General features: G+C 41.2%; 1 protein-coding gene across 1 annotated transcript in view; it reads left to right on the top strand.

Annotated features, from left to right (window-relative positions):
• Positions 1 to 13,067, top strand: part of cckbra (cholecystokinin B receptor a) — a 43,420-nt gene that overhangs the window by 16,612 nt on the left and 13,741 nt on the right. The window contains exons 2-3 of the mRNA XM_038717438.1: positions 139 to 387; positions 12,479 to 12,740. Of these exons, the coding sequence (XP_038573366.1) occupies positions 139 to 387; positions 12,479 to 12,740 (511 nt within the window). The remainder of the gene's footprint in view (positions 1 to 138; positions 388 to 12,478; positions 12,741 to 13,067) is intronic.

Raw genomic sequence — 13,067 nt, 5'->3', positions numbered from 1 at the left:
GAAGACAGACAACGCCATTCCATTCATTCAAAGCTGTGTATAGTTCTTGGTAATTCAGTTGTGTTTCCTTCCTTTAATTGATCAGCCAAACTATGTAGAAAAACAGATCTTATAATGTCCTCTCTCTTTCTCTGTCAGAGACGGACTCGCTGCGCATCCTGCTTTACTCTTTGATCTTCCTGCTCAGCGTCTTTGGCAACCTGCTTATCATTGTGGTCCTGATGCTGAACAAGCGCATGCGGACCGTCACCAACTCCTTCCTGCTGTCGCTGGCGGTCAGCGACCTCATGATGGCCATCTTCTGCATGCCATTCACCCTCATCCCCAACATCCTGGAGGACTTCATCTTCGGGGGCGCCATGTGCAAGACGGTCTCCTACTTTATGGGTGAGAATGAACTATTTAATTTCAAACCTGGTCTGAACAGCAACATAAACTACAACATTACAATATATTTCAGCTTAATTTGCTGTGTTTTGTTTTTTAAATATGGGATGGAAGTCATCATAAGTCTCTCTAGCTGGCAAAGTAGGGCTTTAACACCATTTTGTATTTGGGGGCAGTAAGAATCTTCTAAAATCTTTTAATTCTAACCAAGATATGTTTTCTTTAGTTTTCCTTTCAAGACTTTGTGCCTGCAATTTAGTAAATATTTCAACAATTTTTCAATATAACAAACAGCATTAAGGACTATGGTAGCACAGACAATCTTTCTTCTTACAAACACTGACCACTATTAGCGTCCATAGTGGAGCTGTGTAGAGTCATGTAGTTAAATGTAGCAACACTATTATGCTAGACAGGAATGTCAGGTGGACTTAAATTTTAATATAGGAACAATTTGATATTTCAGTAAATTTGCTTTTCTGCTAAGAGCTACTTGAACTGGTTAGCTTGGATGAAACAGCCAAATGCTGTTTGAAGGTTTGAAAATCGGCCTACTAGCACCTCTAAAGCACACTAAATAGCATTATTTAGTCTGTTGAGTCACTTCCAGGAAGTCACTGCGCCCAGCCAAGAAATATTCCTCGACACAATCCCCCATAAAACCATAACTTATCGTTTTTACATTATTTGTATATTTTTGTACAGATTAAATGTTCAGTGTGTAATATTTAGGAGGATCTATTGACAGAAATGCAATAAAAATAAACAAAACTATATTTTGCGTGGTATATAAAGACCTTAAATAATGAACCGTTATGTTTTTATTACCTTAGATAATGAGCCATTTCTGTCTACATACACCATAAATGTCGCCATGTTGCGCCGCCATGTTTCTACATTAGCCCAAATGGATAAAATGCTTTGCAGAGCACGTTTTGTCACTACGTTGATTATGTATGAAGTAGTAGTAGTAGTAGTAGTTGTTGTTGTAGTAGTAGTAGTAGTAGTAGTCTGGTTTATTAGAAGTAAGAAGAGATGTGAAATTTGGACAAATGGATGACCACACATATTATTTAGCACAAGAGCCGACAGAGCGTGTCGGCCACCGAAGCTTCTCCTACATGCTTGGAAAGATTTACACACTGAACCTTTAAACAAGCAAGATAATATCTCACACAAGGTAATTTGTTAATTAGTGAGCTTTAGAGGTGCTGGTAGACATGTTTTGTTACCTTTGGACAGAGCGAGGCTACTTGTTTCTTTCTTGTTTCCTGCCTTTATGCTTAGATAATTTAAGCAGCGGCTGGTTATAGTTCCTTACTGAATTGAACGGAGACACGAGAGTGGTATTGATCTTCTCATCTAACACTCGGCAAGAAGACAAATTAGAGTATTTCCCAAAATGTCAAACTATTCCTTAAGGGAGCAGAAAGTGTTTATAATCCATACAAACCTTCTCCACACTTGTCTGAAGGAAAGCTTTTTAATACCATCAAATGTGTGCTTGAGGTTGAAGAAATCTGAAATCTGCAAACAGAGCTGACAGGAACAGGGGGGGGATCAAATTAATCTGATAACTTTATGTTGACTGGGTTAATAGGTGTTCTTCTTATTCTTATATAAAAAGCTGGCCTTTTTTTGTGGCTGACAGCCGATCAGAAAATGTGGCCTTAGAATCCTGCCTGAAAATTGCTCAATATCTAACAAGAGCCTGTCTTTCAGAGAGGCTTTTCTGTGGGCTTCATTTTGCCTGTCAGAAGGTAACCATCAAGCTGAAAGTGCTTGAACAGTCACACATCTTCAGGAGTGTGACTTAGCGATGAGCTGGCTCCCATCAGGCCAGAGTCAAGGTGCCACGTGAGGCCTGAGTCAGACTGAAGCACAAGAGATGGTAGAGAAAGTAAGATCCGCTGCAGCACGTCTGTCTGTTCGCTTCACTTTAAACTTTGAATGGTTGAGAAGAGCTATTGAATGGTGAGGGCCACAATCGTATTATTCTCTCAGAAATGCGATGCACCATCTGTGAGAACAGGCTTGCTAAATCTCCTTTTCAATTACTGGGCTCTCTGAGCTGTGATAAGGAGGAGGAGGGCAGGAGGGCCAGCTGCCTCGGACTTTAAATACAAAGTTTTTGTTATTTAGCCGCTTTGTCTTATGTGTATCATTTCAGTCAAGGTAAGGCCGGCAGATTAGTTTAACTGATAATAAATTATGTTAAATGATGAATCACTTAACCATATGAACACTGGTTTTTTTTTTAACCTGTGACTAATAATGAGGATGCCCTCCACTGCAAATGTGATAGATGTTATTTCCTGGATCAGCTAACCTAAAAACAGCAATAAAAATTCATTTTCTCTGCGTAATAAACGCAATGATTAAGAGTTTCATTAGTCTAGATTTGAATTAATGTCTCAAACAATGATCAAAGTAGAGGTTCTTTTGCTCTAAAGACTAAAATTCTCCAATTCTAAGTCCAATTAATCAAGAAAGTGGCACATTAAAATTCACCTGTGTCTTTGCTCACAGGCCCAGTCGGTGAACTGTAGCTGGTGAGCTAACCACTAATTAGTCACAGTAGCTCTAAGCTTGTATGTTCTTTGTACTGGGCCTTTACTCTCCCCTGGCATTTTGTTCTTCGTGGTGTACACCATTTCATTAAACTGAGTTATTGAAGTTTTCAGAGCTAAGAAGCCCGCTAACTAACAGCCCCAGGACAATAAATTGACAGTAAAATTGATAGTAAAATATGTATTTATACCATCAACTCCTCCTTCATAAGTGCAGAGCACCTTCCTGACAGGGAAGCGTTAAATTCTAGTGAATGATCCTCCATTTTGGACTCTCAGTTTCCTCAAAGGTCAGCACTATCAAAGTTAAACTCGACACAAACGCTTGCAGATGATGCAGATTAACCATTCATGCTGGTGTTACCAGGCATTAACAATAGGCCCACCAAGAAATGACCAGATGCTTGACATACAAAGTGCGGGGTAATGTCCTTTATTCGGCATCTGTTTCTCCACATGATCCGGTCCAATAGTGCCCCTAATTGGCATAGCAACCTTCTATTCATTGGAATCTCTTGGGTGAGTTGACGACCAGCACCCATCTATACGTACCGTACAGGGGTTGAACGCATTGGTTTGTCTATTTCATCATCAAACAGCCTGGTCAAAAGGATCCAGAGACTAGTGACAATGCAGAGTGCAGGCAGGCATAAAGAAGCTTAGAGGGAGAGAATTGCAAGCTTAGCCGACATCCAGGAAGAACTTGGGCGCCCAGCCTTGAATAAGTACGTCCTGCAAGACGCCACAACAAGTAAAGGAGCTTCATTCAGGGCTATTAGGAGCTGGACTCTTGGCTACAATATTCTCACTAATGATGCAACCATTTATAGGCATTTCCTAAGGTCCCTCTGTGTATTGCTTGTTCGTATAATTTTTCAGTCAGAGGTTTATGAGTTTTCCAAAGTTGTTTCTTTCTCTCCTGCCTGTCATCTGTCTGCACTTACATTCTATCTACCAATCCTATCAGAGGGCTGGATATTATTATTTTCAACAGTGTCTGTAGCAGACCTCCAAATGCCTCACAGTTAAGTAATTATACCCCCCAACTAGCCCGAACAAGACAACATGTCTACTGCCTTTGGAGGGAACACAGAATCATTACACGTCTTGACATGAAAAATATCATATAAATGTTCATCCACAAATGTCAGCATCTGCATGTAAATATCAGTCAAGCCTCCTTCGAGAGTCTGATCTGAACCTCCTACGAGCAAGGCTCTCTATCAGCTAAAACCAATCAATAGACAGGATCATTGTGACTATCCTCGCCGATTAATTGTGTGGCAGACCTGCTCTGCAAACTCATCCACCCTTTGTAAGCTCATCTGTTAGCACACGGCCATTAGACATATAATACGCCATCCATCCTTCTTTTCACCCGTTCGTCCATGCATCCATTCATCTGCCCTGAGCTCGATAATCATGTGACTCACAGCCTTGTACTGTTTCGGTGGCAGCTGAGAGAGATCGATGTTGTAATATTCCGAGTGTGTGCAGTCCACAATCACATTTATGCATCCATGTTTGTGTTTGTGTTGCTGGTCATATGATGCAATTACCAACCAACTTACAAGCTCAGTCTGTCAGTGCCCACAGGGGTGCAGTTTGCATAATGTATTAAAATTTTTGGTTTTCATGTCTTCCAGCTTACTTTTACAGAATTGGCTGCAAGGGCATCTGGCACCTAGACCACAGTTTTTCCATTTGAGAAGTGTTTATGCCTATAGGCTTCTTCGGGGCAACATTTAACGGCAACACCCTGAGAATTAGGTGTGAGCTAAGAATGAAGAGGCGTACAATCAGCCGAGGCATGTAAATCTCCTCTCCCAGGTTGAGGTGCGCTGAGAGACCCTCGACTCCAAACTTTACCGTTTCACTCAAAAGCCAGTTATCAAGCGGCCTACTGTGAGTGTTTGCCCGACTCGAGTTTAATGAACAAGAAAAAGGATTAGAGCTTTTTTTTCATCCTGAGAACAGAAGATACAGCGCAGTGGGAAAATGTGAGCATTTAGTCAGTGAGTTGACTGGTAATTAGCTTGGCAGCACCTTGCCTAGAATCACACTCTCCTCAAACATTAGCCTCCCAATACTGCAGTGGACTTTATGCAGCAATAACTGAGAGACGTGCACATCATGGAAAAGTGTCCAGGTTTTGGATTTTAGCTGCTACTGATGATTTCACAAGTTAGAATTGAAATGAAGACAAAAAATGTAACTGTGTATTCTCAGTGCACTGTAATGGACATGCAGAATTAATGCATGGGAGAGTATGATCTATATCAGCTCCTGTAGTATATTTTAAAATGTGTTTTACTACACCAAGATTTCCTGTTTTGTTCCATAGTTCTTCTTTAGAGGCCAAACAAATTGATTCCATCAGCACTGTTGATCACAGTTCAGTGTTAGGTTACCCTGGTAGCATTAAAACAGATGGTCATGTGGACCTGGACTGAAATGTTGAAAGGTTTGATGAATTTGGGCCTAGTGCTTGTGGACAAGAATCTAATCCCTCGGACAAGAAGCACATTAGTCTGCTCTGAATTTCTTTGAGCTGTCTGCGCACTTGCAACTGTGTCATCAATTCAAATTACTGGGGTGCTATACATCACCTGGAAGTGCACTTCCTCTCAGCATGACTGGGCACAACCTCCCAGCTACCACTCTTTGTAAGTGTAGGGTTTTAAAACATCACTCATTTGAAAACCTGTGGCTCCGTTTCACACAGGCTTACCCCTGTAATGGGGCTCTGTAGGTTCTGAAAAATTACATTTAAATATGTTTTGTGCCAAATATAATGATCTAATTCTACCTTATGGTGGTTGGCCTTGTAAGGAGGCAATATAGACTCCTTATGCAGTTTTTATGCTGGTTGGTGGTGAAGATGATTGCATCATTCCTTCATTCTTGTTTCCAAAGCACACCTGACTGCTCAAGGATAACTGCACCGTACTTCATTTACAGCTTGCAAAAGCATTGTCATTTTTAAAACCACTTCATAAAGAAAGATTTGGACATTTAAATATATTTATTTCCTTTCTTGCCAGGAGTTAGACGAGTGTCTAATTAACACAAAAAAAAGAAAAAAGCACAATTCCCAGAAACATTTACTTTAGAACTTATGCAAAGACCTTCAATAGTGTTTTTTAATAATATTTATTTTATTAGTCTGCATTCTACCAATAAATGTTTATACTGCTCTTTTTTATAATGCCCTTTCTCTTTTAATCCTGCTGTGTCTATTTGCTTTGTAAAGCACTTTACAAAAGTGCTATATAAATAATGCTTCTTTTTCTTCTTCTACTCATTACTTTTGTTGCTCCTTTTGATTATTCCTCCTGCTTGCCATGTTGGGAGAGAGAGAAAAAGACCAAAATTCCTACCGCTCTGTGTTCCTCATTTCCACGGTCAGTGCGCTGTGGCTGGGCATGACCGCCCTCAAGCATCAACAAAAGAGAACCCCCCGTGTGTGATTTGGTCTTTCTCTGTGTCTGTGCTTAGCACTTGAAAGATATGTGTGGGTGTGAGAGACTTTTTGTGCGAGACTCTTACAGTGCCGGTACACTGTTAAGATCTGCATGTGTTGACTGTGCCACCCACCTCCTTCTGCCCAGCTTAAGCTGCTGGAGCTGGAGGTGGTTATTATAGTTGACCGGTAGTGTACAGTAGTCAACAGGATGGTGTCATGGAACGACGCTGGTGGCCGCTCCACCCTGTGGTTTGCAGGAAGGCTTATTCACTCCGAGCCTATCGACAGTGGAGACTCTTTGGCAAAAATAGAAATTGTAACCTGAGTTCTATGATCACAGGTAGAGCCCGCTAAAGAGTCACCCTGCTCTTCTTGATTTGCGATCACATAAAGACATTATTTTTTAAAACCAAGTGATGTTATAGGCATGTATAATATTTAAAAAGATGCCAGTTAATAACATAATTATCTCATTGCACTTTTCATATAGTGCAGGTCTAGACCCAACATTTCCAACCACGAGCAAGCGCTTTGCAACACAGAAAAGGAAAAAAAATACTCCCTTTTAACAGGTCGAAACCTTGAGCAGAACCTTGACTCAGGGTGGGCGGCCATCTTCCTTGGCTTTGGGGAGGGGCAGATGGAGAAAGAAGCAGCCCAACACAATATTTTACACAGAAAAGCAGAAACCAGTAAATGCTGTCATGATACAAACATCAATAAAAATGAATAACAGTACTATTAATGATAGCAATATTAATTTTATATTTGTCTCAATTTACGTGCAACATGACAAAAGCTTCTATAAATAAAGCTATTCTTTGCCTTTCTTCTTCTGTTTTAGTAGATAATCATGGTAAGGGTTAGGGTAAACAGGATGTATAATGTTGTTATGGATTCAGTGAGTCACGCTGTGGGCTACAACTTAAAAGCCCTACAAGCCCTGCTTTTTTGTCTGTATTTGCTTTCATTTTTTGCACCAATAAAAGTATTCTGAATTAGCTATTAGCGGTTCCTTTTTGCTAAATATAACTGCATAACTTTGATACTTAAGGACACTCTCATTATTCTCAGGCAAGCTCTGGAGTTATAAGGTGCGGCTTCATGTCTTTGAGTGGATTTACAGGTGCTGGTCATATATTTAGAATATCATCAAAAAGTTGATTTATTTCAGTAATTCCATTCAAAAGTGAAACTTGGATATTATATTCATTCATTACACACAGACTGATATATTTCAAGTGTTCATTCCTTTTAATTTTGATGATTATAACTGACAACTAATGAAAACTCCAAAATCAGTATCTCAGAAAATTAGAATATTGTGAAAAGGTTCAATATTGAAGACGCCTGGTGCCACTCTAATCAGCTAATTAACTCAAAACACCTGCAAAGGCCTTTAAATGGTCTCTCAGTCTAGTTCTGTAGGCTACACAATTACTGACTTGACAGCTGTCCAAAAGACGACCATTGACACCTTGCACAGGAGGGCAAGACACAAAAGGTCATTGCTAAAGAGGCTGGCTGTTCACAGAGCTCTGTGTCCAAGCACATTAATAGAGAGGTGAAGGGAAGGAAAAGATGTGGTAGAAAAAAGTGTACAAGCAATAGGGATAACCGCACCCTGGAGAGGATTGTGAAACAAAACCCATTCAAAAATGTGGGGGAGATTCACAAAGAGTGGACTGCAGCTGGAGTCAGTGCTTCAAGAACCACCACGCACAGACGTATGCAAGACGTGTTTCAGCTGTCGCATTCCTTGTGTCAAGCCACTCTTGAACAAGACACAGCGTCAGAAGCGTCTCGCCTGGGCTAAAGACAAAAAGGACTGGACTGCTGCTGAGTGGTCCAAAGTTATGTTCTCTGATAAAATTTTGCATTTTCTTTGGAAATCAAGGTCCCAGAGTCTGGAGGAAGAGAGGAGAGGCACAGAATCCACGTTGCTTGAAGTCCAGTGTAAAGTTTCCACAGTCAGTGATGGTTTGGGGTGCCATGTCATCTGCTGGTGTTGGTCCACTGTGTTTTCTGAGGTCCAAGGTCAACGCAGCCGTCTACCAGGAAGTTTTAGAGCACTTCATGCTTCCTGCTGCTGACCAACTTCATGGAGATGCAGATTTCATTTTCCAAAAGGACTTGGCACCTGCACACAGTGCCAAAGCTACCAGTACCTGGTTTAAGGACCATGGTATCCCTGTTCTTAATTGGCCAGCAAACTCGCCTGACCTTAACCCTATAGAAAATCTATTGGGTATTGTGAAGAGGAAGATGCGATACGCCAGACCCAACAATGCAGAAGAGCTGAAGGCCACTATCAGGCAACCTGGGCTCTCATAACACCTGAGTGCCACAGACTGATGGACTCCATGCCACGCCGCATTGCTGCAGTAATTCAGGCAAAAGGAGCCCCAACTAAGTATTGTGTGCTGTACATGCTCATACTTTTCATGTTCATACTTTTCAGTTGGCCAACATTTCTAAAAATCCTTTTTTTGTATTGGTCTTAAGTACTATTCTAATTTTCGGAGATACTGAATTTGGGATTTTCATTAGTTGTCAGTTTTAATCATCACGATTAAATGAAATAAACATTTGAAATATATCAGTCTGTGTGGAATGAATGAATGAATGTAATATCCAAGTTTCACTTTTTGAATGGAATTACTGAAATAAATCAACTTTTTGATGATATTCTAATTATATGACCAGCACCTGTATGGATACGAAAGTTACGTATGATATGTTTTTTCACCATGGACGTTGGAGAGCATATCCTTAGAAAGTTTAGGCCCCACTGAATTTAAAAATATGTGTATCATGTTCAGATTTTAAAATGCAATTTGCATTTGAAAATATAAATACTGAGACTGCGAGAATGAAGAGTGCCTGGTGTTGGGGAGCAGGCTATATCAGCAGGCCAAACTACAATAACTAACTTCCTGTTGCTTTAAGAACAGGACATGCACCTGTCCCTTCCACCTCATGCAGTATTTCTGCCTCCAGTCTCTCCCTCCTTGCCCCCCTGGGGAGGTGTGCCTCACTATTTGAAATCCCTTGTGCTAAGCCAATAAGCCCAGTTTGAACATCATACAACTGCTTACAATATGTATCATTCTCCATGTGAGTGGGTCATTGACCAGGTGGTTTTGGTTTGATGTAGTATTCTGTCAGGTTTCATGTCAGTGAAGCTGCAATCAAAAAAAAAATAAAAGAATCTTCTTTCTGCCTAAGAGCTGAAATGCTTTTAATAATGCACAGTGGCTCTCCGACTGCTCAAGGAGCATAAAAGCCATTCAGACGTCTTATTGTGACGATGATGTTCTCTTTGTTCTGGAGTATAAGTCAGCTCCTTTGTTCTGTTAGAGCAGGAATAAGATAAAGCCATTCTCTTGCTTTTATCAGACTCCGCATCAAATCCCACACCAAATATCTGCATAGTTCTTTTCTTTTCTAGGTTACAACCACATCTGTAGGTTTAAAAAAAAAAATACAGTTGACAATATACACTTAAGACTTACCTTTTATCTTCGGATAACAAAGCTTATCACAGTACAAAGGAAGGGTGATTTTATCATCATATTTGCAGGAGGGACCATAGTCAAAGGCTGATCCCGGGGAGGATAAATTGTTCTCCAACAAGCCACAGAGCAGTCCACTACTCAAATACTTAACGTGGTTCCTGTAGATTGAATTGCACCGTGCTCATAGGAGTATGCATAATGACTTCCTCCCTTGAATGATAATGCAAAGCCATGGTGTAGACAGGATATGTTCTTCTGTCGCAAAGGAACAATGAATGGAGATTAATGTGTGACAGTGAAATGGTGGATTGAGGTTGTTGCTTCTCGTGACAGAGGATCAGTGTGGGGAATTTATTCCCGGGGCGCTGCTTTGTAGCAGCTAGTGACACGCAGGTATGGGTTTATTAATGCTATTTATCTCACCCGGCTCACCTTCAGAACACAGACTATGCTCCCCCCGGCTGCAGATTATGCATATTCATACATGCAAATACGAACTGGCCTTGGATTTTCTCTTAAGGAATTTAACCCCTGTTGAACTAGATAGTTTGTAAAAAGGTGGAACCTTATCATTAAACGGTGTTATTGGATGATCACAGAGGTTCTAGCACTATTGAGAGAGTAGGTGACCTATATACAAAAATATTTGTTTTTACTCTCAAGCAAACTATTTTGCATACCAATGGCTAGATGAAGTGAATAAGTCATGTTTATATCATGAAGCACTTACATTGTCTGGATGAAAAAAAAATTAAAAAGTTTGAGGTTGGTGACTTTTTGAGTATAGCAGATGTTTTAACAATCACATGACTACTAAAAAAAACAAATAAAAACCCCAAAAGCACTGTGCCCTCACAGTAAGAAGGTCACGGGTTCAAACCCCGGTTGCCCTGGCCTTTCTGTGAGGAGTTTGCATGTTCTCCCCGTGTCTGAGTGGGTTTCCTCCAGGTGCTCCGGTTTCCCCAACCACCAAAAACATGTTAGGTTCTACAGTCAGTGTTATTGACCAGACACTGGTAAAGATCTGGAGTTGCTCCCCGGGCGCTGCACCGCGGCTGCCCGCTGCTCCCTTGAGGGATGGGTTAAATATAGAGGATGAATTTTGCAGCATGTATGTGTATGTGACAATAAAGGATCTTCTACTTGTATGTGAAAACTCTGCAGTTGTCAAAACTAGAGATGTTTTCAGCAGAAAAAAAGCCCACTGTACACTACCTGCCCAGCACCGAACAGCAGACACAAAGTTAGCAACTGGCTGGTGAACATAGTGGATCAATTACACCAATCAGCCATAACATTATGGCCACTAACAGGTCAAGTGAACACTGATTAGCATTGACACTGAATATTGGAGCGGGACATTAATTATGACATGTGGAATTTACCAGTGGAATTGCTGGAGTGTTTTGTCCTTAAGGTGGCCCAGGAAAACTTGTGAAGTGCCCAAAATGGAAAGGGTTCATTCTCTGGGGAGCAATCTGACTGATAACTATCTTCTGTCCGAGTAGAAAGTTGCTTGATGATGGCACAAAAAGAAAGTTTAAGGGGTCACCAATGAAATTTGTAATCTTCTGCTGGGGACCATGAAAATCAGTAACAGGTTTCATGACAATCTTGCCAGTTGTAGCGGAGAGATCTTGCCTGGTCTTTCCTTTGTGGACGGCTGTGGCTTAGGAGATAGAGTGGGTTGCCCGTTAATCGGCGGTTCAATCCCTGGCTCCTCCATGCTGCATGTCAATGTATCCTTGGGCAAGATACTGAACCCTGGTGGCTGTTCCACCAATGTTAGTTTCTGTTTGAGCACTTAGGCTCAGTGAATGAATGCAGACTGGCATTTGAGCTAAATGCTGTGCGCCAGCGTGTGGCAGTGATGAGGTATGGGAAACATGTAACACTATTCATTAACTAAGTCTCTGCATTTGTAAGACTACAACTACACGGCCGCTGGAGGGCTGAGACACAGGAGGTGCAGTGGAGATGCCAGGGCTGGGCTCCTTGCCCAGCTGCAGCTCCACCAACCCCGCTGGAACACGCAGTCACTAAAAACAATAGAAAAATTCTCATTTGTTTGTGTAAACAACTTGAAGGTATTTGGTTCACGATCATTTCAAACCATGAACCATACAACTTACGTACATGGGTCATCTTGTGCATCAACATCAAACTTGTTTCAACCTCACCACCAAGAACTTCAGTTTCACACTAGACGAAATTTATTTTTTTAGCTTTTCTGTCAGAATTTGCCGTCGTTGTCTTCATGCAGTCAGTATGTATTATTAATTAGTGTTTCACTGGCTATTTATAGGCAACTATGAGTGTTAAAAGGAAAAAAGCTTGCTCATGTGAGCCAAATTTTCAAAGTTTATTGTGATTTATAAAAGGGAAATCAGCCTGTGACATGCGTACGCACTATGCTATAAATCTTTCTGTGCATAAGTTGTTTCGTCCATACGCAACCTTTTGATGTGTATCCGTTTTATAAACGAGGCTGCAGGTCTCTAAATGTTCTCTCGTTGCTTTTCTTTTCTTTCCTGCAGGGATCTCTGTCAGCATTTCCACCTTCAGCCTTGTGGCCATTGCCATCGAGAGATACAGCGCTATTTGTAACCCGCTGAAGTCCCGATCCTGGCAGACCCGATCCCACGCCTACCGCGTCATTGCGGCCACCTGGGTGGTGTCACTGATAGTCATGGTGCCCTACCCAGTGTTCAGTGTCCTCAAGTCTTTCCCAAAGAGCAACGGTACTGTTGGCCACATGTGTCGCCTGGACTGGCCCAGCCAGCAAGCTGAGCAGACCTGGTAGGTACTGGTGACACAATAACCTCCAATGAATAAGTGAAAAAAGCATGGATAAAAGGAACACCCTCAGTCATTCATCTGTTCAAACATTAGTCTGATCAGCAGGACTTGTTGGGCGATGAGGACTGGTAGCTATGTTAAAGTAATGAGTCCAAACAGGCAAAGAAATCAAGGAGCAGGCTAAAATCAGAACCAGAGAAGACATGATGGGTAAAAGATGAATAGACGGAGTCAGTTAGTGAATCGAATGCAATCTGCTTGGTTTTGGTTCCAAATGTGTGGAGATACTCTGATTTACATCCGGTGTAATTGTGTAATTTACATATG

This window comes from Micropterus salmoides, unplaced genomic scaffold, assembly GCF_014851395.1.
Source record: "Micropterus salmoides isolate LMB-PRFRI ecotype aquatic unplaced genomic scaffold, ASM1485139v1 Ms_hic_scaffold_1, whole genome shotgun sequence".
NCBI lineage: Eukaryota > Metazoa > Chordata > Actinopteri > Centrarchiformes > Centrarchidae > Micropterus > Micropterus salmoides.
The sequence above is the reverse complement of the archived record's forward strand: the minus strand, read 5'-3'. Positions and strand labels throughout refer to the sequence as shown.